We start from the raw sequence: 27,756 nt of genomic DNA, 5'->3' as shown, positions 1-27,756 counted from the left end.
GAGCAGCCACATTGAACAAGAAAGCATCTTTGTCTTTATCTCTTGGCTGGGTTATGTAATCCTCAGCCCAGGACAGTGTCTGGCTGGTGCAGCCTTGGCAGAGCTGCCAAAGGGGCTTTCAGGGATGGCTCAGCCCATCCTGCCCAGCACAAGCAGGTCACCAGCGGAGCAGGGTGAAGAGAGAAACCATTGTTACACACATTAAACACAGTCTGCAACAATGAATTCAGCAAGGAAGCTGTAAGAAGTAGCACTCATCCACCTAGGTGTGACACCTGCTCCTCCAGGGTTGGAAAAGACAGGATTTTCACCAGTCCACTTGTCCTTTGAATGAACTTCAGTAAAATTGTTGGCCAGCTTTCACACAGGGCTGTGGAGGAACCGTGCACAGAATTTACATGACAGAAATAGTGAGTGAAAGTAGAATTGGTAAAAACTCACTTGCTGCCAAGAAGTACAGCAACTTGTTGCCTGATTTTAGAGCTATTACTAAGACTATGTGCAAATATTGAGGGAAAGTCTTCTGATCTGTGTTGCAGACTGCATGTAAATACAGTCTTCAGCTAATTGCCTTGGGATGCCAGTAGTCTTTAAAACTCATAAAAACATATGGCATTGAAAATTAAAGTAATTCTTGTGTGCAAACTAGGATGGTGTACTAATTTTTCTTATTTTTTTTTAAATGCATCATTAAAGCCATTGCTCGTCTCTGGGTCTTTTCCAAAATGCCTTTAAAGCTTCAGGTAGGCAGAACATTTGTAGGTCTCTCATGGAACTCAGATGCTGGGTGTTCAGATAAAGGGGTGTGTTCAGTTAGTCAGTTGGCAAGACCGCATCTTACTAAGGTGACATTCACCCTTTTCTTCACAAAAAAGATAATTATTTTGCATCTTTGACCAAAACAGTGACAATTTGATATTTCAAAATGGGTTTTTAGTATTTTTAGGCCAAGTATTTTTTTCAGCATGCTGAGATTGCAGCTGTCTGATGGCATCCTGATTTTTGTCCAATTAGAAATTAAGAAATTAAGAGGGCCTTGGTATTAATTTCTTTATACCTCAGCTTTAAGTGAAAAAGCTGCAGTTTTCTTCCAGTTTAGTAGAAAACCAAACAAATAATGTAATGAAAGATCAAACATTATAGAAATCAAATAGGAATGAGTGAACTTCTTTCCCTGGCTTTTGTGGTACAGGAGATAAAAATCCAGCTCTGATTAAATATTGCCGCTTCAAATTCATAACAACTGAAAACCTTTTTTCCTTGCCACCACAGGATAAGAAGGCTTATCTGGATGTCATCCACACCTATATGGAGGTGCATGGAACTGTTCACGGGACGAGCACCATGTACATTCCTGGCTATGTAAAGAACCATGGAATACTCAGCGGGCGGGATTTGCAGTTTCTGCTGAGGGAAACCAAAGTAAGTTTGTTGAGCGGGAGTGGTGGCAAAAAATATCTCCAAGTAGAGGGTGTCTGAAGTGCATGCATTTCACCTCCTATGAATAAGCTCCTAATTTAAAAGCACTGGAAAAAAATTATCATGTGTAAAGGAGCTTAAGTTGTGTTCTGTGTGCCAAGAATACATTTTGCATCGTGTCTCTGGTGGATTGACAGCTCGTATTAGAAAATTGGGATGACAACCTGCAGTCCCATTTAACAAGCAGCTTGAGAAACGGGGATAAATGCATTTTTCATTTTCTTGAATGTGATATTCAGCTCAAGGAGATTATCAGCTGAGAATGTGCTCTGTTTTGCATGCCTGAGGTCAAGGTTAGGTAACACCCAAAAGCTGCACGGCCGCACGCTTGCTGTGCCCTCCCAGTGACTTTAACCCAGAGCGACCCTGCTCTCTCAGGGAGAAAAGCAGAGCTGCACACACTTCATCTGCCATTCATGTGCTTCCTCTGCCTCCGCTGGGCACAGACAGTGAGCACGGGAGCGTGGCTTTTTGTGATGTGCTTTGCCTGTGGCTCCAGAGTCAAGGGAACTCAAGATGAGGAACAGGATGTACATGGAAATAAACTTTTATCCCCACGGTTTTTTTTGGGGTTCTCTGCCCTTCCCAGAATCTTTGTGGCACTTTGTAGCATTAAAACACTTCAGTAGATTGCATTTAAATGATGTTTAAGTTTGTGAAAGAAGGGGGTTGTGTGTTTAAAATTAGCAAAATCAATGAAAATGTACCACCGTTCATAGTTTCTTGCTGTGCACTTCCACAGAAAAAAATCTCTTTAAAAAAAAAAAGAAAAGGAAAAAGCAAGTACCTCTTAGGCTTCCCACACAACACAACTGCAGAGATCTCCTTTTTGAAGTACTTGGGAAAATGGTGGTAATTTGACATCTCTGTGTGACAGCTGTTGGTAAATTAAGAGTTTTTAAATGCAACCACTGTGTGTATGTGCTTGATGCATGCAGATACACATAATGTTGCATATTAAAAAGTCAACATTTGCTTTCGTCATAGATAATCTGAGATTACACAGCTTTTGCCTGTGTGGAGTATGAAATCCCTGTGTTAATCATAATGTGGGAAGAATATTGACCTTGTAATAACCCCCAAGCAAGAACAGTGACTACCTCCTAAAAAACATGTGTTCTATTCACTGAAATAGTAAAATAAGCAAATGGACTTCCTGTGGAATTATTGAAGTCCCCATACAAGTGCCAGTTCATAATAATAGCTACGTTTCACTAAGCCTTTCTCTATTTTTTCATCAGCCATCTTGCATGTATCATATTAAAAAGCTTGCTTTTCAGTATTAACTAGATATCTCACCTAGCTGTTATTGGTTATATTTGCTGTGCTCTAAGATGCAAGGTAAAGACACATTCAATTCAGGACAAATTCAAGCTGATACCTATGTGTTACAGTTTAGTTTTATGGATTTTGTGACACAGGAGGGAGCAGACTACTTCCACTCAGATTTTGAGCAGTAATTGAAGCATCAGATAGAAGAGACTGTGTTGGGATTGTGAAGTGCTCCTGAGACAGTAAATTGCCTATTTTTCACAAAAAGTATCTGGTGAAAACCATGGATCTGTGCTGTGCTGTTGTCAGAGTCCTAGAGCATTTTAGGTTTTAATGATTTTTATTGTGTTGTTGTGCATTGTGGTTGGTTTTTTCCTTCATAACATTGGGGAAAATAATTTTCAGAATTTGCTGCATTTCTTAGTAGATGGCACTGAGAAAATCATTGATGTGTTTCAGAACCCTGTATCAGGAAGTCAGGGTTTTAAAAACTACATTTGCAAGCCGTATTTCTATATGGCTTTTCTGAACTTTTGTTAGCAGGTTTGCAAATGACAAAAGCTGTTTTCCTTTCAAGGAAATTATTTATTTAGGATACAGCCAGGCTAAGAAAACTTTGTCCTGATGTTAAGCTGGTAATAGTCCATCTGCTTCTCCTAATACATAAGTATTGTCATGGAAATGAGAGTGCAATGTATTTCTGATTTTGCAATGAAATGAAATTAAATATGGCTTATTGCATCATGCACTTTGCTTTTTATTCCTATCTAATACAGTTTCAATGTATCTAATTGAGCAGAAAAAGTAAAACAGCAGCATCCTGGGATTGAAAGTGGAAACTGAGATCTCCCATTTAATTTTTTGGACATTTCAGTTGGAGGGGGATTGGGGTGGGTGGGTGGGTTTGTTGTTTGTTTGGGTTTTTTTGCTGGCTGATGCTTTGTATCTCATAGGTACTCTGGCTGTTCTGCCTCAGCATATGGTTACCTGTCAGTGTTGATCAACAGACAGACTTGCTCCAAGTCTTCTTGCTGCCTGCATATTCACAGTTCCAGATTTTGATACCCTTTAAGAGGCAATACTTGAACGCAGCTTAGTACAAAACACTGCTCACCTGTCACCAGTGGCCATCTGCTGCCTATGTGGGTCAATTGTGTTTGTATCAGCTGCATCATGGATTGAATTGCTAAAATAAGTGCAGGTTTCCAACAAAAATCAAGGTGACATCAACAGGAGCTTGGTGCCTGGAGGAGCCCCGTGTGTGTGTGCACATGCATGCAGTGAAGTTCAAGGACACTTTTTAGTCATAATCACTTTATTCACTAGGCAGCACTGCCAGAGTCCCCTAATGAGTTCAGCTATGGGGTTTTGTCACCAGACTGTCCCTGTGCTGCAGGTGTGTGAATAATCAGGGCCATAACTCCAGGCTGGGTGCAATGCTCGTCTGGAGCATTGTGGGGAGACAGCAGCCTTTGTCTTTACATTTCCAGAAACCTTCAGATGTGTTGAGACCATGGGCAAGAATTGTCTGTCATTGGTTGTGATTTCACCTGTGTTAGCAGGTTTTTGTTAGGTCAGCTGACAAATGTTCTGGTTTTCAGAGAGGGAGAGCTAAATAATAACTTAACAAATCACATGGTTCAGCCTAGTCAGAAGTGTCAGCTTATGCTGCACTGCTTCACTTTGCCCTTAGACAGCAAAATACCAATAGGTGAGGGCTCAGTCCTGTGATTCTTAATCAGAGCTTTGCATTCCCAAAATGTCTTTGGTCCCTGCAGTAGCTGGTGGGACACAGTTATTCCGGGCAGTGTGCAGCTGCCGTTTCGTTCTGTGTCTGCTGTAAAGCAGCACATTTCAGAGGGGGGGAGTTCTGCAGGCAGGAGGGGCTGTTTGAGATTCATCATGGCTGCTTCAGCTGTGTGGAGCATGACAAAAACGAGCCATGTCTGCAGTTCCTAATGAGAAGATGTAAAGCCATTCATCACGTTGGAGGAGAATGGGGTAGCGAGCTGGCAGCCTTCCTGCCAACTCACAGGGCCCCTTGCCAAGTGGGCAGCTGGAGGAGTTGGACCAGGCTGTCTTGGAGGAACCAGTGTTGAATTCTTGAGAAGTATTTCTTCTTTTGAGAAAGTTTCAGACGCAACTTTTTCCTTCAAGTCACTGTGAATTTTTCAGTGTGTTCGAATTCTTCTGCTAAGTGGGTTTTGTAATTTCTGTATGGGGATTAATAAAAGTAGGAGCAACACCCTGCTGACACAGACACAGGCAAACAAACTTTGTTTTCATATTGCCTTTTATGAAGGAATATGTATTTACACTTCGTAAAATCAGCTGAAAAGATATTTGCCTGGTGATTCTGTTCTCAAGTTGTTTGAATCACAAAAGGATTGACTTTTGCAGAAAGTATTTTGTATTGATGAGAAGAATATAGCAAGATAGTTAACCTTTGCTATACTCCTCTTTCTGGAGTTTAGAAGAGAATATATAAGTTGAGTAAGGAGGCATATTAAAGTGGTAATAAACCTACCAATCTGACAGAATAAATTGAATAAAGTGCAGTAATGCTACAAAAGGGAGAGGAGAAGATAAACAATCCTGTGCGTGGAACTACAGCATTTACTCTCTGGAATATGAAATTTTTTCTTAACTATTCAGCTAGTTATAATTAGTTATAGTTAAAGTCAGGGAAGTAAAGCATTCACTCCTTGTCTTATACTTTTGGCTGTAATTTAGGAAGACTGTTTACTTACTTATAGTAATAGTAGTCTGATGTGGTGCTATGAACTCCACCAAAAAAAAAAAAAAACTACAAAAAAAACCCATACTGCTTTTCATGAGAGGGATTGTTTGTCGTAATACGACACGAAAAGACGACACGGACACTGCTGCTCTCCAGGTGAACAAAAAAGAGGGACCTTTATTTTTTGACTCCAACATTTATAGTTTTCTAAAAGTGACAGTGGATTGGAGGGTGACAGTGCCACCTCTCCAATGACACTGGACAGACCAAGAGTCCATCAATTCTCTCCTCCTCCATGAAAGAATGTAAAACATAAGTTGTTTACAGAACTGTGTGTGAGAAAGTTTGTTACAAGAATGCAAACATCAGAAGGCTTAGCAAGGTCTTAGAAAATCAGGGTGACAGGTTGTTGTCACTTTTTGTGTCAGAGATGTCACCACTTAACTACTGCACTGTGAGAGGACCCTTTACATTACAGCAAGAAGAGTGGTGTCTTGGCTGCTGGGATGCAGGGTGGCCAACTCAAAAGTCTGACATTCTGACATTCCAAACCAGAGGTTCAGTTCATTGCAAAGGTGGAGAAGGTTCCTGAGGAGCCTTTGTTAGGAAAACCAAACTATTAAGGGTTTCGACTTTACTCAAGTTGAGCCAGTGATGTTGCAGACACAAATTCCCTCCACTGCTCCGTGCACACCTACAGGAGCAGACACACTGGGACAGCAGACCTTGCTAAAAAGGAATGGGTTAAAAAAAAAACAAAAACAGCCCCACGCTGCTGTTTCTATGTTGTACTTCTGTATTTGTTGGCAGTTATCTCTTTTAGGTAGACTTTTACTGTGTAGCTTCCTTCTGGCAATCACCACGTTCTGTGGGGTGTCAGTGTGCAGAGCTGGCAGTGCTGTGTGCCCACTTAGAGCTGTCTAGGAAAAATAATGGCTTTTGCTTTCAGAAACATTGGAAAGGTGAGAAAAGCTCAAAAACAGATTATGAATTTTTTCCAAGCACTAATCAACCAGTGAAGCATGAAGCAATTCTCCTCTGCATAGCAGTTCTGCTGCAGCTAACAGAGTGAGATCAGGACTGATATTTTTAGCCAGCTTGGTGTGACCAACACAGTCACATTTGGAGTTTTGCAATATGGATCTTCAGCCCTAGGCTGCAGGTGCCTTCCCATGGTGGACTGGGTTACCAGACCTCCATCTGATGAGAAATTACCCTAAGAGCCATAGTCAGCACCTGCAGTCTTGGAACAGCAGTGAACAGCTACATCACAAATGAGGGGAAACACAGCCTGGTCTAAATCTTCACTCTGTGGGACAGAGCCTTGTCTTCCCCACAGCCTCATCTGTACTGAGGGTGATGTTTGCTTCACTGGTTCCTGAAAATGGTTGACTACAATTTCTACTTTTTTCTTTTTTTCAGTTCTTTTTCAGTTAGTGACTTGCAGTATTTGCTGCATACTCTTACAAAGTACCTTGACAGATTGTTTTAGCCTTTCTGGAAATAACAAACTGCATGTAATTCAAAGGATTAGCAAATGAGAGCATTGTGAGTTACAGAAAAGGCCTGTGTTCTCTAATACTTGCTCTTTTAATCATAATGAATGTGACTTTCTTGAGGCATGTAAGATATTTCTGTTTTGCTCTTTATACCAGACAAAAATACTGACTCCCTAACCAAGGAAGGTTAATCATAGAGAGACTCACAGAATGGTTTGGGCTGAAATGGACCGTAAAGATCATCTCCACCCCCTGCCATGGGCAAGGACACTTTATAAGGGACAACTTTCTGGAGAAGGGTCTGGACTGATTTTGGGAATTTCAGCTGGTTTGATGATGATGTGCTGGAGGGTGATAGAAGGGCTGAAAGAAGCCTTTGAGGGGCTGCAGGCAGCTGTGAGCCAGGCTGCAACCTCAGGCCACCAGGCAGCACAGACACACACATCCACACACACCCTTTCCTAGGGATCAGACACATCTTTCTTTCTTTCTTCCTTCAAAGGAACAGTGCTGCTTAGAGGTGAGGTTGGAAAATGGATGGGAAACAGGTGGTAAGCTATTTATTATAGATTAAGTGATGGCAGTGCTCTCTGTGCTGTCAAAACATAAACCCATATTTCTTTTCCCATGGAGCTTCCTCCCAAATAAATGGACCAGTCAGACAAGAACTCAGCAGTGCACAGCAGCAGTTTATTAAAAAAGTGCAAAACTAAGCAAACAACCCAGCATTCCCTACATAACAGACAAACACGGGATCATAGGAGAATTGATACTTCAGATAGGTTTAATTGCTGGTTCTCAGCTGGTTTTCTGCCTGAACTGAGGAGTAGTTTAAATAAATAATATTTTATGTGCAGACTGCATGAAATGATTTCATGTCCTTAATTTATTATTTTCAACAGATTACCTTTTTTAAAATTCCCTCTTTTGAGATTATATGTAGTATGCATTTCTCTCTGAAAGCTGGCATATTTTATGCCATATATAAAACCAGAATTTATATAATTTGTCTTTAGTAGAAATAGCTTCCAGATCTTTTTATTATCAGCCTCTGGAGAGCTTCTGTAAGATTTAAATCTGTGAGAGAGTTGAAAAACTTTTTGCAACTTCTTTAACCTGAATATTGAGAACTGAAATTAGAATATTCAGCTCCGTGCAGTGCAAATTGCATGTCCCCAGCTATGCTGAGAAGTGTTAACTTGCTTTTCTAAAATGAGCCAGCTCTGAATTTATACTGTTGTTGCCATGGGTTGGGGAGGATTGATGCTGCAATGCCTCTGCACGACAGGGCTGACTACAGGTTTATGCATCAATGTGAGGAGCAGCTCCCAGGCAGAGCCTCCAGCTGTGAATGTTCTGCTGCTGGGATTCATTTCTGTGTTGCAGAAGATTTAATGCAGAATGGTCTACCTTGACCTCCTTGAATATGTGTCCTGATTGCATGACTCTCATAGTTATGAAGATTGTGCTTTTATTTTCCTGATAAAAGCACTAGAAATATATAGATATATATACACATTGTTATGCAGCAGTACTGAGAAATTGCTGCTCCAACTCAGAGCTTGTAGTTCTCCCATGAGGCACAAACATTCAAATGAAGATGAAGACTCCTGTATTTAATTCAGGGGGTTTCATTATGTTTGGCCAGGAAAAGGTCAAGATTTTTTCAGGCAACTCAAAAAATAACCATTTAATGTGTTTTCACTGGAGCAGAGCAGTGCCTTTCCTAGAGCTCCTGGAATCTCAGCTGGTGGAGGAAAAGCTTTGGGATGCATTTTTGCTCTGGCTTCCTTTGGAGGCGTTGAACCCTCTGAAGGTTGAACCCTCTGAAGCCCCTGCGGGCTCTCGCTGCCTTGGTCCAGTGTCGTGAGCTGCTGTTTGCTGCCACCTACCGTTTTAATTAGGAGGCTTAATTAGTGTTCCAGGAGCGTGTTGTGCTGGCAAAGCCAGCAGCCTGGCTGGTTTGGGAGTTGGGAAAACACTGGTGCAGCTGTTCCTGGAGATTGCTGCTTTAGATCCTGTGCCTGTAGGAAAGCCTCAGCAGCTCCACTTCAACACCAATCAAACCACCAATTTTTCCCCCCCCCGCCCAAAAAAAGCCCTAAAAGGGTCTGTTGTTGCCTCAGCTCCATGAAAAACCACCTCAGCTCATTACAGATGATGATTGTCAAATGTGTTTTCAGGACATTCCATTACTGCTTGGGTGGGAGGTGGTGAGCTGTTGAATTTCTCCAATTTTCTTCTTAGCATTGCATTTTCTTCAGGCTGGTACATTTAGCATGTGGTTTTGTTTCTTTTTAGCTAGCTCTTAGCTTTTTTTGGGAATAACAAAAATGAAAATAAATGTCCCTTGTTTTGTGTTTTTCAGCTGTTTGTTGGTCTTGGATTTCCATATGAAGGGCCAGCTCCCTTGGAAGCTATTGCCAATGGATGTGCTTTCCTAAATTTAAGATTTAACCCACCAAAAAGTAGCAAAAACACAGATTTTTTCAAAGGCAAACCTACACTCCGAGAGGTAAGCTCTATCAATATTGATAATTTTTAATTGAAAGTGCCTGTGGGTTTCCTTTTAATAACAGTGTAAGAGAAATTGCATTAATGTTCAAGGTTTATTGCCAGAGGTGTGCAGCTGCTTTTTTCTTTAGTCATTGATGGGAGTATCAGTCCTTATTTTTGTAGGAAAATTAAAATAGTGTTGTTAGCACACTTCAATCTTTACCTCTAGATTTGCTTTAGGTACATTCTGCTACTTCTTATTGAGACATCATAAGCTGAAGTTTCTCTTGGAAACCTGATGTTCTGCCCAGGAACAGATCGTGTCGTTTTGATACATCATTTGAAAGTGTTTTTATTTTGTTGGAGAAACAGACATTGCAGTGTTCTGTGCAGGAAGTATATAGGTGTTTAAGCAAATTATGAAAAGGGCATTTGTGGGTGGTTATGTGTGTTTTGGGATTTTTTATATTTTTTTCTTCAGAAAAGACCTGTTCAGGCACTGTTTAGTTAAGGTATTAATGGTCACCCACCGTGGTTGTGGTTAAATGCTGAAGACTTTTGCAGAACTGACTCTTGAAGAAAACAGGAAAACCAGACTCCAGGCTTTGAAAACAGTCAGTGTGTTTAGGCTCTAGTGAGAGAAGACTGAAACTAATAAACTAACCCCTCATCCTGGCACTGACTTTGGAATATTTTTCTTTTATTCAGTGTAGGTAAAAGCCTACACTTGTACACATTTAATAGTCACAGAGCCATTTCTGACATCAGCACTCAGGTCTGTGGCCATGGCTTGCTCGCAGGTGTATGTACATATATTCTTTATGCATTTACATCAAGGGAAAGCTCTCAGGTAACATGCAGATGATTCAGGTTATGCTTGGGCTATAGAAATTGTGTCCTGAGCAGCCCCAGCTGGTTGATATGCAGAAGACAGCTTCCTATTTTCAGTCAGGATCAGAAAAAAATATTCCTCATAATTTTATGATCCACAACTGTAATTGCCTTTCTTGTTATACACTGAATTCATGTCCTGTGCAAGCTGAAGCTTGTCCTTTCTCTCAGTCTGTGTTTTTAACAAAGGAGTAAGGGAATAAAAGCCTGTTTAAACTTTTTCCTTGAGCTTGACACTTTTCAAGACTTTTCTTCTGCGAGTCCCTCAGTTTTTGTGTCATTTCCAGCTGTTCTGTGCCCAAACACCGTAACTGGTCAGGCTCAGTAAATAATCTGAACCCATCTTAAGTGCTTTGTGGGAATTTCAGGGCTTGGAATGCCATGATAAATCCCGATGACATGTGTCAGCACTGACAGAAATGCTGTGTACCTGACTTGGACAGAAGAATAATCTCTATTGACCGCTCAAGTCCAAAATACATCATATATATCCACATATTCCTGCCTTCACGTGCCCTGCTGGCCTGTCCTGAGACTAACATTTTCTCTGACTGGTCTTCACAACTGCATTTAGATCCAATTGCCAGTAATCCATGTGCTGGTTCTTTGGGATTGAGAAAGCCTTTAAATGCTGCTCTCCATTCTTCAAGTGCTGAAGAAAAACAAAAACAGCTTGTATGTGTAGTTCTGTGACATGATTGTCCATGCAAGAATTTGAAGATGAAGTCTGTGTTTCTGGTTTTGTCAAGTAACCTTTGCAAGTTGCTATCCTCCACAAGCAAAATGCAATGGCTATTTTTAATGGGTTTTTTTTAATAGTGAATGCAACAGTTTCTTGCAGATCAGAAGAAAAGATCAAGTCCAGTGTATCTCCTAGTGCAGGAGAAGGTTCTTCCCAACAGGCACTGCTTCCTGCTTCAGATCTTCTGCAATGTCTTTTTATCCTAACGACAGCATAAAGAGGCAGCTGTATAAACACTGCTTATAAACAACCTATCCTGTGGGGTTTTTTGGTATTTATTGAAAATGCGGGGTTTTTTTCTGGGGCTGGTGTGAACCACTTCTCCCCTTCTGTAGCTTTTGCTCCCTTTTGTGTGTTCATGTGCGTGTTCTCACTCCTGGGTGACCGGTCACAAAAAATCCTTATTGAGCTGTCCTGCTAGTTCTGAAAGCAGCTCTGATACAGCTTTTCTTAGTTACCCTCTGGGGTATTCATTGATATTGTTTTCTGACCAAGTGGTGAGTAAAATATTGGTTATCACTCTTGGGGAGGTCATGTTACTCTTCTCTCAGTCATAAGAGTCCGAATTCATCCCTGGTTATAAAAATTAGTTTTTCTTCACTGTTGCTCACAGAACTCTGGAAATGTTTGACATTTGAAGGATGCAGGGTGAGGATGGCATCTCTGGGAGCCAGCCATGCAGGTCTAAGCTGGACTTGTGGCAGTGAGAGGTTGTGAAGAAGGAGAGTGGCTCTGTGAATGAGCTGTGGGGAAGCAGGGTCATGGTGCAAGTAATTTCAGTAAACATCCAATCTTCTGTGATGTGGGTCTTTGTGAGGATTGAAGCCACATATTAGAGGTGCACATATCTGACTTGTGTTATCTGATTTTCAGTTTTCCAGCTAAATTAATATCCTAAAATTAAAGAGAAAATCTGAAAAGTAACTCAGAAGGAATGATGCTGACTGTTGTGTTCTAACTGAATTTTTGCACTACCCTAGTGCATTTCTTCCAAAAAGTCTGATTAAGAGAGTGAGAGGCAAGGATATATTTACACATTAATTTTTACTGATGTAATTTCTTCTTTCAGTTGACATCTCAGCACCCCTATGCTGAAGTTTACATTGGGAAGCCCCATGTGTGGACTGTGGACATCAATGACCTTTCTGAGGTTGAGAAGGCCGTGAAATCAATTTTGAATCAAAAGGTGAGAAATGTGTCTTCAGTTTGCTATCAGCACTTGGGGGTGTGGTGTGTACTGCACATACAGTGCTTCCTAATGTGAGTCTGATGAGTGCTGCATTTTGATAGGATATTGAAGAAAAAAAATGGGTTTTGCATATCTGTGGTATTGAAATTCTCATGATATTGAAGAAAAAATGGTTATTGCATACCTGTATTGAAATTCTCATGTTCTAGTACTGGATATGTCAGGTTCTTGAAAAAAATTAGTGGGTGAATTTGTATAGAAATGAGAATTTCACATGTGAATTATCCAGCAATCTGTGTTCTCTGTGCATTCAGTGAGGAAGTTTCATTGTTGATTCTTAGAGCGTTGCACTGCTCAGCTCTGAGTTTGAGATTCCCACAGAAGTGTTTGTGCACTTACAGTGTGGAATGGCAATGAGGGCACTTCAAGGGGGGAAGAGTATGAAGGAATTTTCAAAGGTATCAGTTTTTGTTTTGTCACTTCAACTTCAGAACTGAAACTTAGTTAAAACAGGAGCTCTGGGATCCCAGAGGGTCTCAGGCTAGCCTTACATCTGTCACTTTGCAGTGTACCCTGAGTTTCCATAAAGATAGTCATGGAGCAATTCTTACTGCCTTTAAAAAGGAGAAAAATCAGCTAAAACTGCTGATGGTTTTGTAAAATTATTATTTGTTAATGAGTTTATCAGTACTTTTTGTTGCTACTCGAGCTGTAATGGAGTTTTTAGACCAGAAGCTGCTGCCACAGAGCGCACAACAAAGTTGATTGAAACAAAAACCCTTCTAACCTTAACACACTGTCTCCACAGATTGACCCTTATTTGCCCTATGAATTTACCTGTGAGGGAATGCTTCAGAGGATGAATGCCTTTATTGAAAAACAGGTATGAACTTTTGTTTTGGATGACTCTTGGATTGTGTTGGAAAGGGAGGACCATCTCCATTTTCAAGCTTCTCAGTGTTGCTGCTGTCCAAGTGGGAACAGTAGCTGTGCAGACCTTGGCATTATATGAAAGCAGAAAGCTAAAGCAATTTTTCAGTGTGTATGTGACTTCCTTTGCTGTGTACACACATAAAAGCTTTGGATCAAGAAGGATCACTTAAATACAGAGGTACTTTTTGATGGAATTGCAGTCTCTGGGCAGAATTGCAGCCTCTGGGCAGATTTTTCAAGTATTTAGTTTCAATCAATAAAGATTTAAATGGTTTGGAACCCAGTTACTTAAAGGACTTTTGGTCCCTGGGCATTACTGCCAGCTGAGAGCAGCAGAAGATGTTCAGTTGAGTAATAAACTGCAGAGATTTACATGGGATCCTGGTTTCTAGAAATTGTGTGTTTGCTTGGACTTCTGCCCAAGCCAGATCTGTTGCAGTAGCCAGCTCTGCCTTTTGTTCTGGCTGCTGCAGAGCAGAGATAGGAGTAGCCTTTATCTCTGATATGTCATTTAATTGCCAGGATTTCTTTCAAGGGCACTGGACATCTGTCTGCCCTTGTATTTTTTGAAGGTGGGTGCTATTAAAGACAGTCCTAAAGAATAACACAGCTCCAGGTCAGGAGGGCAGTTAACACAGCACAGCTATTCCCACCTTCCTGCCAATAAACACTTTAAGCTTTTTGCTTCTGTATTGATGACAAAACCTGTAAAAGTATTGCTACTGCTTTTGATTATTCTACCCAGGTTAGTTATAATTGGGAGTTTTTGTCAATCAGGAAGAAATGGAGCTCAATGTAAGGGAAAAAAAGACAAGAGATGGCACTTGTGGCTGAAACTTGTCTTTTCCCTCTGGCCCTCCCCCAAGGGCTAAGCCCTCCCTTGTGCTTCTGAGAAATCCACAGAATATTGTAATTTTGTTCATTGCTTTGACTAATTGTCAAAAGCTGGTGGTGTTTCACAGCTCCCAGGATGCTCAAGCACAATTTTTAGCTGCATGTACTTAGCACTTTGCCTAATTATCATGCCAGATGAACCAAAAATAAAAAGCAAAAATAGAGATTGAGACCTTATTTTGATGAGTTTGTGGTGAAGGCAAGAAGAACAGAGAAAGCAGCACAAGCTTGAAATGGGAACAAAGATGCTGGAATAAAGAATCGGTCTGCTTCTGTGGCTGTGGGGTTGCCCATGACAGTGGGGTCCTCAGGGGATGTTTGAGTGTGAAGAGTTGGGGCCACATGCACTGGCCCACCGGTCACTCCATGGACAGTGGAACTGTGGCATTTAAAGGTGTCCAGAGCTCCCCTTCTGGGGCCTCGGCAGAGGGTCAGGAGGGAGGACAGTGTTCACAAGAAAGGTTTGGTGACCTCCCTGAACCTTCAGATCCAGCAGCTGGGCTGAAGGCCTGTATGGTCTGAGGTAGGAGAGCTGCTGTGGGCTGGGGCTGCACACCCAGCAGTGCCACCTTCAGCTGCCTTCAACCAGCCTTGTCTCCAAGCTGCTCCATCCTGGCATGCCCTGCCCCTGGCAGCAGCCCGGTGTGGCTGTCGGCTCACAGCATCCCTGCTGAACCCAGCCCTGCTCCTGTTTGCTCTGCGGCTGCACACACAGTCGTGTCTGCTCTGCAAGGCAGCAGCAGAGGCTGGGAACCAGGGGGAGGAGAGGTTGCTTCAGTTTTGGCACTGGCATCAAAGGAGCAGCCAGGCAGCCATGGCCAAAGCAGCAGGGATTCCCTGCTGCAGATCTGGGAGCTGTTGGAGGAGGCAGGCTGGGCTGAGGGAGCACACACACTGACTGTGAAAGATGTGGCCAAGCAGAGAAGTTGATAACCCAGCAGAAAATGTTTGGGGCAGGACTCTGTGAGGTCAGAAAACTGACTTGGCTCAGCAGAGGGTCAGCTGAGCCCCAGAGCTTGGCAAAGGGAGTGAGAACATTCACCCAAGAGCAAGAAAACACAGATGAAGGAGGACACCTCCTTTGGTCTCACCTGTCGTAATACGACACGAAAAGACGACACGGACACTGCTGCTCTCCAGGTGAACAAAAGGAGGGACCTTTATTTTCTGACTCCAACATTTATAGTTTTCCAAAAGTGACAGTGGATTGGAGGGTGACAGTGCCACCTCTCCAATGACACTGGACAGACCAAGAGTCCATCAATTCTCTCCTCCTCCATGAAAGAATGCAAAACATAAGTTGTTTACAGAACTGTGTGTGAGAAAGTTTGTTACAAGAATGCAAACATCAGAAGGCTTAGAAAAGTCTTAGAAAATCAGGGTGACACTCACCTTGAAATTTGTGGGTCCCTTCCAACTCAGGGTACTTTGTGATTCATGACTCTGTAATATTACTTTTGTGGTTAGACCTGGAAGTATGAAAACTTTCTCCTTCAGGAGAGGAAATCAGAACAGAATGAAAAAAGCTCAAGCTGATATTGAGAACTGCTAAATGAATTTGGGGGCTTTGGGTCACACTGGGGGATCAGTTCAAACAAGTTTTGGTTTTGTCCAGAGGAAGCAAACCATGATGGACCAGGCCCAAATTATCTGATCACCTTTTGGTGAGAGCTGCCAAATGTTAAAATACAGTCTGAGTGTTGTGAAATGTTGTCTGACAGCATCATAACAAAACATGATCTGTCACTGCAGGATTTCTGTCACGGGCAGGTGATGTGGCCCCCATTAAGTGCCCTTCAAGTCAAAATTGCTGAACCTGGAAAATCCTGTAAGCAAGTTTGTCAGGAAAGCCAGCTCATCTGTGAGCCTTCCTTCTTCCAGCATCTTAACAAGGACAAAGCTCTGCTTAGGTAAGTATTTCTAGCACAAATATGTTGTTTGGTCTCTTTATTGCACTGGTTTTTATCACACTTGGAATTTAAAGCACAAATTCTGTGAGAAGGGAGGATGGGGAGAGCAGCTCTGGCTGCAGCAAGCTATGAGTGAGGGCCTGGCAGCGCTGTGTGGAGTGTGTGATAGTGGTGACTGCTGAGAGCACCCTGCCAGGAGCACAGGGGCCATTCCCCTTCTGTCACCATTGTCCTGGCTACAGAATTGTGAGCCCTGATACCCTGGAGGTGTTGGTGCAGATGTGTAAAACTCACCAGCTATGCATTAAGGAAAGGAATGCTGCTTTTGGGTGCTCTTTGGAAATGTGTCTGTGTTCCTCTCAGAGTGAAAACAAAGTCCTCAAAACCAGGCTCCTGCAAATTGGCTGCTGGGGAATCTGCTTTCCAGGTTTTCCATCCCCACTTTTTGCTAAATTACACTGTAGAAGATTTTGGGGTGTGTATTTCCTTTGAAAAGTTGTAATTTGCAGCGGAGTTCAGAAGCAGCTCATATAAAAACTTTCATTTCTAGCTGTCTAGACAAAATCATAATCCCGTGGAAAAGAACCCGTCTGTTAAATGCTGAAGGTTACCAATGTTTCCAGAATAAGTGAAAAACAAGGTTTTGCTGGAATTGCTACCCTGGTGCTTAAGCTTTGTGGTCAGAAAATGGCAACTGGCATTTTTCATTTTCTGCTGGCTGGCTCCTGGGAGCTGCAGGCCCTGTTCCCTGTAGGCCAGGAGCAGCATCCCTCATCCCACAGCCCAGCTCACCCATCTGCAGCTGCCCAGGGCTGCCTGGCTCTGTGGGGCTTCCCTGGGGAAGAGACTTCCTGAAATCAAAGAGAGTATCTCCTGATTTCAGATTCTTTGAGTCTGCCCTACTGAAAATCCATGGTGTATTTAAATATTAGGTTTTGGGGAATAATCAAAAGCAGGTTTTTTTCTCTTTAACTTCTTTTGTTAATCTTTAGGAAACGGTAAAGCTGTAAAGGCTGCACTGCCCTCTGCAGAGAGAATCTGTACAGCAGAAGAGTCATGTTCTGGAAAGCTGCACTTGTAAATGCACTTGATTTAGGATCTAGTAGAGCAGGGTTTGTTATTTTTAGTGAGCAAGGTTGAAAACTGTACCAAACTCCCATGAAGTCAGGTGTGATGCAGATCACGTGCTTTGCTTTTTAGGTATAATATCGAATGTCTCACCATGGAGTCTGCAAACGATATCCTGGTCCCCTCTTTTGATGGAAGGAGGAAGCACTGTGTTTTCCAAGGTGACCTGCTACTGTTCAGCTGTGCTGGCTCCCACCCTGCCCACAGAAGGATCTGCCCCTGCAGGGACTATATCAAGGGGCAGGTGGCACTCTGCAAGGACTGCCTATAGCAGCAGCAGGGCTGCTCCCAGCTGGGGACAACGAGAGTCCTTTGGAGAGGAGTTCCTTAGTACTTCCTGCACTTTGGTCCAGGTTTTCCACTGCAGGCAGAGCTATCATTGCTGGGCAGAATTATCTACTAAGAGAGGAGGGATTCATAATAAACAGCTGTAACTGATCTTTTCTTCCTGTAAGGATATTTGCAGTGTCGCTCTTCAGATTCCTTCAGCTGTTAGCGAAGAGAAACGAGTCTCGTGTTCGACAGTGATTTGAAGATGACTGCACAGAATAGTTTGTAGAAAATTTCCAGACCCATCAAACTCCTGGTTTTGTTGTTTGGGTGAAGTGTTTTCTATTTTTTTTAATGAATTAGGACATCCCCCACCATGGTTAGCTAAAGGATCTCAACTTCATTCCAGTAGAAAATTGAAAAAGTGTGCTTGAGGGAAGGAGAACTAACATTTTATTCAAGGTGCACTGGTTTGGGTACAGCTTTGGCTTGAATGGCTACGAAGTGGTTTAGTTCACAAGAACTTGGAATAATGAGAGAGCTCTGTACCCTGCTATTGGGTTATTTGGGCCCATTTTTTTTCCTTTTTTTTTTAATTAAATATTTGTATACAACAAGGTATTGTCTGCATCGCAGCTGCTGCGCCAGAGCAGCCTAAGCAGAGTGTCACAAACCAGCAAATAGGCAGTTGCCAGCGTGTGACACATCTTGGTAACTGCACAGCTCACTGGGGTTGTGGCATTCTTCAGTGTGGAAAAGCTACAAAAACACACAACCATTTTTGGAATGGACTCGTCACAGTTTACTGGTCCCATTTAGGGAATAATCCTCAGAATTTGCCCACGCTTCTGTTGTAGTCTGTCTACTAGAAATACTGTGTGAAACAAAAAGTATCAGCATCATTGGAGCAATATTATCCTTAGAGCCTCAGTTTGCTATGGCTTCCAGTAGTTAAAGTGTTGCTGAATGACATAGAAAGGTTAAACTCAGCTAACTATAATTATTGTCTGGTAGAAATGTAAAATGTCTTCACAACTAGCTAGGTTTTTAAAGAGAATTTTTTTTTCTGGAGAACAAGTAAGAGGAGACAAAGAACTGAAAAGAAAATAATTAATCAGTCCTCTTGGGTTCTTTGATTGTTTTTCTGGTTGTAGGGGGCTGCTTGTTCCTTGTTTCTTCTTCCCTTTTGATCAGGCACACCACTTACAAATTTAGAAGAAAACAATTCAAGAGTTCGAAATTTAAATCAAAGTTGGTTGTTTTGGTTTGATGTTGAGAGCAGGCTGTTAACTTCTCTAAACTGCCTTCTTTTTACAGAAGTAATTTTTGTTATTTTCAGCAGAAGGTGACATGCGTGACAGCACCATTTGTAGTCAGGAAGTTACATGTTAAGATTAGTGAGAAACAAATCTGCAGTCAGTCTGTAGGGTTGCAGTTTGGACATGCTCTCACCATGCTGGTGAGATAAAACCTCAAATCAGCACAAATATTTTTTTTTTCATAAAGATTACCAGGTAGTAATGAAAGGCAGAGATGCTTTACATTTTCCTTTCTCAGACATATCTGCTTGGTTCAGATTTTTCTGGTGAGCAGTGTTCATTATCTGTGGGAATATTGATGGATGTGGTGACCTACCAAAGACCAGGCAAGGGAGATGCTATTGCACTGTGGATAAATCCTCCAAAACAGTCTACATTTTAAATTCCAGTTTCAAAGCAGTGAATGAGCCTTTTCAAGCATTTGGTTTCCTGCCTCAACACTCCTGACAGTGTTACCCTCTAACACTCCATAACATCCCTCTGCTCAGCACAGGAGGCTGCTGAGTATCCAAAAAGGGACTGTGGGAGCTGTTGAACAGCAGGGTCACCAGGATCTGGGCTTGATGATGTGAAAATCTGCTGTGTTTTAGATTAATTTTCCAGAAACAGAACAGCTGGGTTCTGTAATGGGAGGCAGAATTTTTGTATGAAAAGAAAACAAATGCAAACCAGTATGAAAATCCCTCCTGTTGCCACAGCTCAGCATTTGCTTCAGTCAGCACAAATGTAGTTTACCATAGTTTCACTGCCCTGGAAAAGCTGGGGGTGGACAATTGGAAATGGGTCTGAGCAGGCACAACAATTCGTTCTGTTTTTATATAAAATATCCCCTGCATACCTGTGCATATTTGTGGAACTAGAAAATCCTGCCTATCACAGTGTATGAACTTCCAGCTGGTGCTGAAAGTAAAGGCAACAGCAGGACTTGTCTTCAGCCTGATGTTTTTCAGGCAGGAATTGATTTTGGACTGGGATATCACAGAATTATGTTGGAAACAAAGATTTGTGCGTGTGCACTTAAAGGATGCAAAAAGTGGGTTTTGCTGTAGTGTAATTCTTTGCTGTAAATACATGTTTGCTTGGATCCCCCTGCTGTAAGGCCCACATGGCAATACATACTGCATTTGATTTTGCCTCTAAACCTTTAAAGATGGGAGGGGTTTGGTATTTGTTATTATAACATTTTCTGGTCTAGTGCTTTGCTCAATGCTACGTTTGCCTTTACCACAGCAGGGAGAGTTTGTCATAAGCTCTGTTTTTTCATGCTGTAGCACTGTTTCTAGTCTGCTGAACTGAATTGTACATTCTGGCCAAAATGCCACAGCAGCACTGATGCCGCTCGCGTTTCAGCCAGGGACAGAACATCCAAATTGGCTTCAGAGTCAGTGGTCTCTGATCATATTTCCACTGAAACCTCTAGAGAAGACTCATTAATCTTGAGGAATAACAAATCAAGACCTCCAGCTTTCAGTCTATATTCCTGTAAAAGCAGACTGTATTTAGAACTGTGAGTGCACAGACTCTGCAAGCCTTGCTCTCTGAGCCCCACACACGCTCCCGTCACACAGCCGTGCTCCCCCGAGCAGTGAGAAATTAGTGAATCCTTCTGCAGATGAACACTCAGGCAAATCCATGTGGGACTAGTGAAGAGTTTGAATTATTTACTACAACCTGTTTTAGATATCCACATTTCAGGCTAGGGGGCAGCTTTCTGTCCGAGTTCCATAACTATTTTCTTTGCTAATTGAAGAATAAAGGTGTGTAGTCCTGTTCTTGCACTCAAGCAAGGACATCAGAGAGGGGACCGTGCTGCTCTTTTCAGTTTGACAGTAGAGCTTGCATCTTCCTCTGCTCACAAGTCAGGTTTTTGCATGACTGCATTTGAATCTATTGATCTGCGATGGATGGGAAAAAAATGTCAAAAGTTGAATACAAAAACCATTTTACAAGCTTTTAAACATATCTCTCATATCAAGACATTCTTTGTTTTAAAATTTTGTATTTTTGTATGTGACCTAGTTTTTTTCAAAAATCTTGTTCCTACGGGATTAGAAAACTTGAGAGAAGCATTTACATATTTATTAAAATTAACATAAAAGGCTTGCCTTTGAAAGGTAAAGTTGGTAAATACACACTGTTTAAAAATGCCAATAAAAACCTCATTTATTTCATATATGCAAGTTGATTTGCACATGTATAAATAGAGTTGCTTTTTGCATTTTTTGCTTAGTTTCTATGTTTCTTTTTGTAATTTATAGTTGCAGCAGTGTGTTTGCTTGTTCATATCAGATTATGTTTCTACAAATATTTAATGTTTATGTGCCTTTTTTACTTTCTTTGGGGTTTGGATGTGTGTTTGGAATATGGACACTGTCTGAACAAGTATAATGGAACACTAATTCCAGGTAAATTGTGCTGATGACTCTACAACTTAGTGGTGTGAATTTTGAATGTTTTTAAGTAGTGGAGAAATCTGTTCTAAAACTATATAAGGCTTAATAAGATAAAAGATACTATAACTTCTAATAATTCCTGCAAAACATTGCTTCTGCAAGCAGAATGCAATTGAGTGAGAATCTGTGATTTGGCATGAAGCTCCTGCTGGGACGGGATGTCTGTTCAATGACCAGGGAGCAAAGGAAAGCCATTAACATTCCCCAGGGAGACAATGATAACAGAAAACCTCCAGGAACAGCCAGAGCTGATTGGACGGGCAGGAAAATTGAAGATCCAGTTGGGTTTTGGGAGGTGTTGGTTTTTCAGATAAAGATGTCTCTGCATGGACGTACACGGGGCGGTTCCTGGTGCTAGCAGAGAACACTGGCCTTTTATCACAGCTGAACTGGCAGCTCTCAGTGTGCAGGGACTGGTCAGCTTATTGCAGCTGGGTTTTCTTTTTTATGCTACTACTTTTCTGCAGGAGTGTTTTGCAAGGCAGCTGCTGATCAGATTTCAGTTGGGATGGGCTTGCAGCCAGAGCCAGGACTCTGCACCTTCCCAGCTCCGCTCTGCTCCCAGCTACTTTGTGTCAGCTTTTGCACCTTGCTGATTATCAAGAAATCAGACTCACGGAAAATTTTTCTTGATATCATCAGCTCCAAATCAGGCTGTCATGTTGTACCACTGCTCTTTAAAATCCTAGGCAGCATCCTTGATTTGTCCTTAATATGACCATTCCCTCCCCTCTCAGAGTGCATGGCCCATCTTAATTGCAAAGTGATTTCTGAGTTTGCAGCACTCCTCATGTAAACAAAACCCAAATTGCTTTCTCAGGTATGTCTTTTCCTCAGAGTTCATTTCAGGACCAGATTTTGCCAGTAAAGTAAATTAACTGGGATGAGTTGGGCTGGATGTAATCTCATCCAAGCCTCATTAACTTCGTTCCTCCCCCTGGCTTCAGTGATAGCACAACTCCTCCATTAATGTTTCTGAAAATTAAAGAATCGGCCCTCCCTTTTTAATAAGTGTAAAGCACTGTACCTTAAATGATAAAGACCAAACACTTCCAGGACATATTACTCACATATCAGCAACCAGTTTTTCTTGCTGTCACAACATAGATCAGCTCTAAGTTGATGTTACTGATTAATTATTAAGGTATCCGTTGAAAACATGGTTAAATTGCTGTTCAGTCAACAGTTGGGAGTCTGAGTGATGGAATCTTTTATTGTTTATTTATACAGAGACCAGGAGTTATCAGTTTCTGATTTCCTAGTCTTTTTTTCCAGGGGTGCTAACATTTGGTGGCTGTCTCCTCGTGATGCTTGTCTTGCAGCTGCTATGCCTTCAGCTTCTCACTTGTGATCTCTTTCCCTCTCCTTTGGCCCCAGTGTTATAAGGAATGCTGTAAACTCAAGGAGAGCAATGCACTGACAGATGTGTTTTCATTGGGGCTGAAATGGCCAGGGACACAGAGGATTTTATTGAGATCTGCTTTAATAATATTGCTGTAAATGTAACATCAAAACACACTGTTTTATGGGCAGTGACTTAAATCTCATCCACACATTTTCAAGCAGTTCTGTAGGGTTGGTTTGGTTGTTTTTTTTAATTAGTTTGTAACTTCTAAATATAATTATGTTTAAATGGAATGTGTAAACAGCAACTCCACGTATCAAGTGTAAAATGTTTACTGTAGGAATGTGTTGAAAATAGCAGAGGCTGGACCCCAGAGTGCCTCAGGTGTGAGGAATCATTCATTGTTCCTTCTTCCAGGAAAAGCAACAAAGTGCAGCCATTGCTGATGTGCCTTGCACGCTGGGACCTGCTCATTTTTAACAGAGTCATCCTTTGCATATTCATGTAATTAGAATGCAAAAAAGTGTGTTTTAATTCAGGAGACCTCTCTCAAGAGCACTAAGCCACCTCATTTATTAAATGAGTAAATAAAACCAGGTCCTCAAAGTTTTGATAAAGTGAGTAATAACTTTTAAAGCAGTAGAAACTGCTTTAAAAAATCAGTTGTGCTCAAGTGATTGAAACCCTTCTCTCTGCTGGGCAGTTCAGTGCAAGTGCCATTTACTTATTTACTTCAGTGAGCTGTGCATGGGACCAGAATTTGTCACCTCATATAAGGGCTCACAGAACTGAGGCATTGAGGACCCTGCTGTCCCCACGGCCACCAACGCACGTGGCTGCTTCTGGTGCAGGAAAACACATCTGGATTGTCCCTGCAAATACAGCCCTGGGTCCTGCAGGAGCCACCAAATCCTTGGCTTTAGGGAGAGCATGTAAATAACGCCTGGCATTTCCTGGAGCCATCCGGGCACCGAGTGCATGCAACACGACCTGGCTCGGGCTCCAGCAGCTGCAAAGTAGTTTTGAAGTATCAAATAGGCACATGATAAATCAAGTTCAATTGCTGTCTGAAGGCAGTTAATTTTAATGGTGTAATACCCAGAACTAATTTATGTTCATTATCAGGTCTGTTGCAGTACAGTGACAGTGAAAAATATTTTTAAGGAGTCGTGGGTTTAATTTGGTTTTTGCAAGGAATGCAGGAGAGGAGGAGGAAATGGCAGTTTTTACCAAAGGGAAAAAGAGAGTAAGTTTTGTGAGAAATGTTACCCTGAAGATTCTAAGAGAGCCAAAAGAAAAATAAAAAATATCAGGGAATATTTAAAAAGCTAATTTGGGCTTGGAGACTTTGATCCCCCTGAGCTTGCTGAGCTGACCACTGCAGGGAGATTCTCCAGAGTGCTATTTGAGGCAGCTCTTTGGGTTCTGGTCTGCATCATTCCCTGGAGGAGTCTCCCTCTTCGTGGGTGAGGAGGGTCAGAGTCTGAATAAGCCCTGTAGCGGTGTAAATTGGGAAAAAACCTACTGAATTCACTGGAAGTAAAATATTGCTTTTTGCAAACAATAATGTGGAGTCAATGAGGGTTTAAATGGACACAAGAACTTCAGGATCAGGCTGGTACTATGGGGTGTTTGTTTGAATTCTCCCCTAATAGGTTAATCCTTTGTTTTATTTCAATGGTTGTGTTCCACTATATTACGTTCAAGCAGTTGGATTCAAACAGAACAGAACGCAGTGGTTCAGATACTGCCAAGTTCCTGGGGTTCAATAGGATGGGATTTTTTTTTAATTTTTTTTTTTTTAGAACAGTAAATGTCTGTACTTTAATGGCATAGAAAAATGCTTTGTTTTCACTGTTGTAGAAAAAAAAACTAGGGAGAATTTATTTTTCAATAAACTTTTTTCTTGTGTGATTTGGATTTATGGTTGCTTTGTGCTTAAATGGGAATGCCATGAGCTGCCTTTTATCCCAAACTGCATTTCTGGGGCTTCTTCCAGCTCTGCAGCTGGGTGTTTCTGTTGCTGCCCCACCTCTGCACAGGTAAGTCCCACACTGTAGCCAGCAGAACATCAGGTGAGTAATGAACTGTTTGCTTTGTTTTGTTTTAAACCCGGGTTGGGTAATGGGTTACATCAAGCCTCCTTTCAGGAGGAAGCTTTGTCACAGCAGTAGTTAGAAATTCCTGCTTTCCTATAAATTTACAGCACACTCAATTACAGCACACACTGAATTTACAGCACACTGTAAATTTGGGAGAAAGGGAAAGTGAGACTGGAATTGCAGTGGCTCTCAGGCCTGCAAGACCTGCTGGCACAATACACTGTGGAGTTGAAAGATGGAGCTGCACTGTGGTAAAACAGCAGCTTTAGAGAGCATTCTCCTGCAGGGTCCAATTGAACATGCTGAGCACTCAGGAGTGAAACGTGCACGAGGAACAAGGGCTCAGGGTGAAGCTGTGGATTGGGGTGTGCGTTCAGTGCCCTCAAGAGGTGCCACATGAAATCACCTTGGCAGCTCTGCACAAATACAAACGTCCAGAGTGAAAGTTCTCCAGGGGAGCTGTCAGGGTGTTTCAGTGGCACCCATTCTGCTGACAGGCCTTTTCTGCCCGCTTCAGGTTTTGTTAGCCCAGCCAAGAGTGAGGGAAGGGCTCTCTGTTGTCAGCTGCTGGGAATGTGGAGAGGTTTTGGTAGAGGCATCCAAGAGTAATAGAGCAATTAATGCAGGAGCAGTATGCAGTGGAAAATATAATAGTTAAAAAAAAAAAAGACAACTCTTTATCTGTTAAAAAAATGTCCATTTGTAACACAGTTGCTATGTGTTAAAAAAAAAAAAAAGGCACAACTACACTGGAGAGAAGCAACAGCTCATTTTTTCCAGCATTACCCATTACCTTTTTCTAAGTTTTTTGATGTTTTGGTTATTTGTTTTTAATGTGGCCGCACATAACTGAGTACTGTCGAATCAGAAGAGTACAGAAGTCAGTAAATACCACCTTGGGATGCCTTGTATTGCCCCTGTCCCAGTGAATGACACACACCCTGGTAAGCAAGAGCAGAAATGAAGATGTCAGACAGATGCCTTGCAGGCTGGCAGAGGTTTGTGAGGTGGGTTTGGATATCCACTTGGCCAGTCTCTTCACTGGGGAGTTCTGTGCATTGTGGCTACAGAGGGTGGTTTTTCCACTGTGCAGTGCTGCTGCAAGAGCCTTTTATGGCTGTTTCAGTGAAGAAAAGTATGTGAATATCCTTCACCACTTGCCCCTTTTTATGGTCCTTGGCATACTTCCCCTTGGACTAAATTGGGTGAAAATGTTGTTGGTTCTGTGTTGCTATTCAACATACCACGGTTTCCAAATGTTTCCTACCATCAAAATGAATTAGTGGAGGACACTGCTCATTCAGGCTCTTGTTCTGCTTATTTTTGGAAACGTTTTCCTTCCTGTTTCATTCCCTTAATTGTTGTTCAGCTTTGACATCTCAAAAGCTGAAGAGACATCTGTAAAATGGTGAGCAGCTAGAGTTAGATGTGGGCTGTGTTGCAGTCACATAATGGAAAAAAAATCTATGAAAATTGGAACTTGGAATCAAAAATACACCATGCAGCTGTATTGGAGAGCTCCTTTGGGGGAGCTTAAATACTGGATACTTCAACTCTCACATGCTTAGACTGGGTTTAGTCAAACTCCAGCTGGTAGAGAGTCCACAGATGGAAACGTTTTGCTGGGACTTTGGGCTGCTCTCAAAACACTTCCCCTCAGTGTGCAAGAGCTGGAGCACCCACTTTGCTGCCTCACACTCCCCTGTATTTGTGTTTATGCTTGTCAGGACTTGTTATTTTGTTTTATTGATAGTGGAGCTTGCATTTAGCTGAAATCTAGGTAGTGAATCTTTGTAGCAAAACCCCTGGGAACAGTTTGCAGAGAACAGACCCCAGCTGTTTGGTCTCACCGTGTGTCCTGCTTTGCTTGGGAGCCTTGCCTCGGGGGTCCTTGCTCCTGCAGGACCTCAGGGAAGCACTGCCTGGCTGAAGACATCTGCTTCCTGCACCTTTGTGAGGAGAGACACGTCAAAGCAAACCAGTGCTGCACAAAAATGCTAAAAGAGTAAAAACTCCAAAGAAAATCCACCGAGGTGAGAGCTCGGCAGGTAACAGCTGGTGCTCCCATTGTAAGCACAGGAGATCATGGAGAGGAAGCTGCCAAGTCCCTAGAGACCCCTCCTGGCTTTGATCTCCTCCTCACCTCCATAGGGGGTGGAATTGGTGTGATCAACCCAAGCTGTGCTGCAGGCTTGGGTTCTGCCCCATGGGTTTGCCCAGTAACAGGAGGTTGGCATTGTCACTTGGCCTGTTGAAGAGGAGTTGCCTCCACTCCTTGCTCCACGGTGAGGTGAGAGGTGACAATAATCCCTACAGCCTGAGTCAGCAAGAGGTGAGCTCAGAAGGGTGCTGGGTTTGGTGCCAGCAGTGGGAGCTGACAAAATGGGACATTCCCAGTTACTCGCCAAACTAACTTGGAAGAAAATGTACTTTGAGCCTGCCTGCAGGACCTGAACTCTGAGCTTCCCTTCTCCTGCAGCTCCTGGTGAGTAGGCTGGAGGCTTGGGGGCAGCTGATCCCACTGAACAGGGTAAAAACAGGAACTGTTCAGTGCTACATCCAATACCGATCCCGTGGCCGAAGGGAAAACAGCAGCTCCCAACTTGAGGGAACAGGAGAGGGAAACATCCCTGGCTGCTCTGTTGCTTGCATTAATTATGCTCTCACATTGCATAACCTGGCCCCACATGCCAGACCACAGGAATGTGTTTTTGTGTTCTGCTCCCGTGCAGTTCCTGGTCCTGGATGAGCACAGCCAGAGGCACAGGGATGGCTCTGTCACAGCTCCTCTCGGTGGCAGCACACCCAGCACAGGCAGAGAGGTGAGAAATCACTGCCAGCACAGCAGAACTGTGTGCAACCCCTGTGTGAAGCATCTACACAAGTCCCTGAATTCCTGGCATAATCTCTGTTCAAGGAGCTTCCTCAGCTCTTTATTTGACTGCCAAGGAAAAAATACGTTGTCAGGTTGGCAACAAACATTCCTGGTCTGCATATTATTAAGGCTTAATAGAGGGACTGGATGACTTTGGGCTAGATGACCTTTAAAGATCCCTCCCACCCCAAACTATTCTATTAATCCTTGTCCCGTAGC

General features: G+C 42.4%; 1 protein-coding gene across 5 annotated transcripts in view; it reads left to right on the top strand.

Annotated features, from left to right (window-relative positions):
• MGAT5 (alpha-1,6-mannosylglycoprotein 6-beta-N-acetylglucosaminyltransferase) overlaps nucleotides 1-24,480 on the top strand; it is a 112,976-nt gene extending 88,496 nt beyond the window's left edge. For all 5 annotated transcript variants that reach the window (XM_038143087.1, XM_038143088.1, XM_038143089.1 and 2 more), the window contains 6 exons: nucleotides 1,273-1,422; nucleotides 9,359-9,505; nucleotides 12,189-12,305; nucleotides 13,117-13,191; nucleotides 15,888-16,045; nucleotides 17,246-24,480. In XM_038143087.1, the coding sequence (XP_037999015.1) occupies nucleotides 1,273-1,422; nucleotides 9,359-9,505; nucleotides 12,189-12,305; nucleotides 13,117-13,191; nucleotides 15,888-16,045; nucleotides 17,246-17,444 (846 nt within the window). In that variant the 3' untranslated portion in view covers nucleotides 17,445-24,480. The remainder of the gene's footprint in view (nucleotides 1-1,272; nucleotides 1,423-9,358; nucleotides 9,506-12,188; nucleotides 12,306-13,116; nucleotides 13,192-15,887; nucleotides 16,046-17,245) is intronic.
• The last annotated feature ends 3,276 nt before the right edge of the window (nucleotides 24,481-27,756 follow it).

Source organism: Motacilla alba, chromosome 7 (genome assembly GCF_015832195.1).
Source record: "Motacilla alba alba isolate MOTALB_02 chromosome 7, Motacilla_alba_V1.0_pri, whole genome shotgun sequence".
In the NCBI taxonomy this organism is placed as follows: Eukaryota; Metazoa; Chordata; class Aves; order Passeriformes; family Motacillidae; genus Motacilla; species Motacilla alba.
Note: the sequence above shows the minus strand (reverse complement) of the source record. Positions and strands in the feature narration are given on the sequence as shown.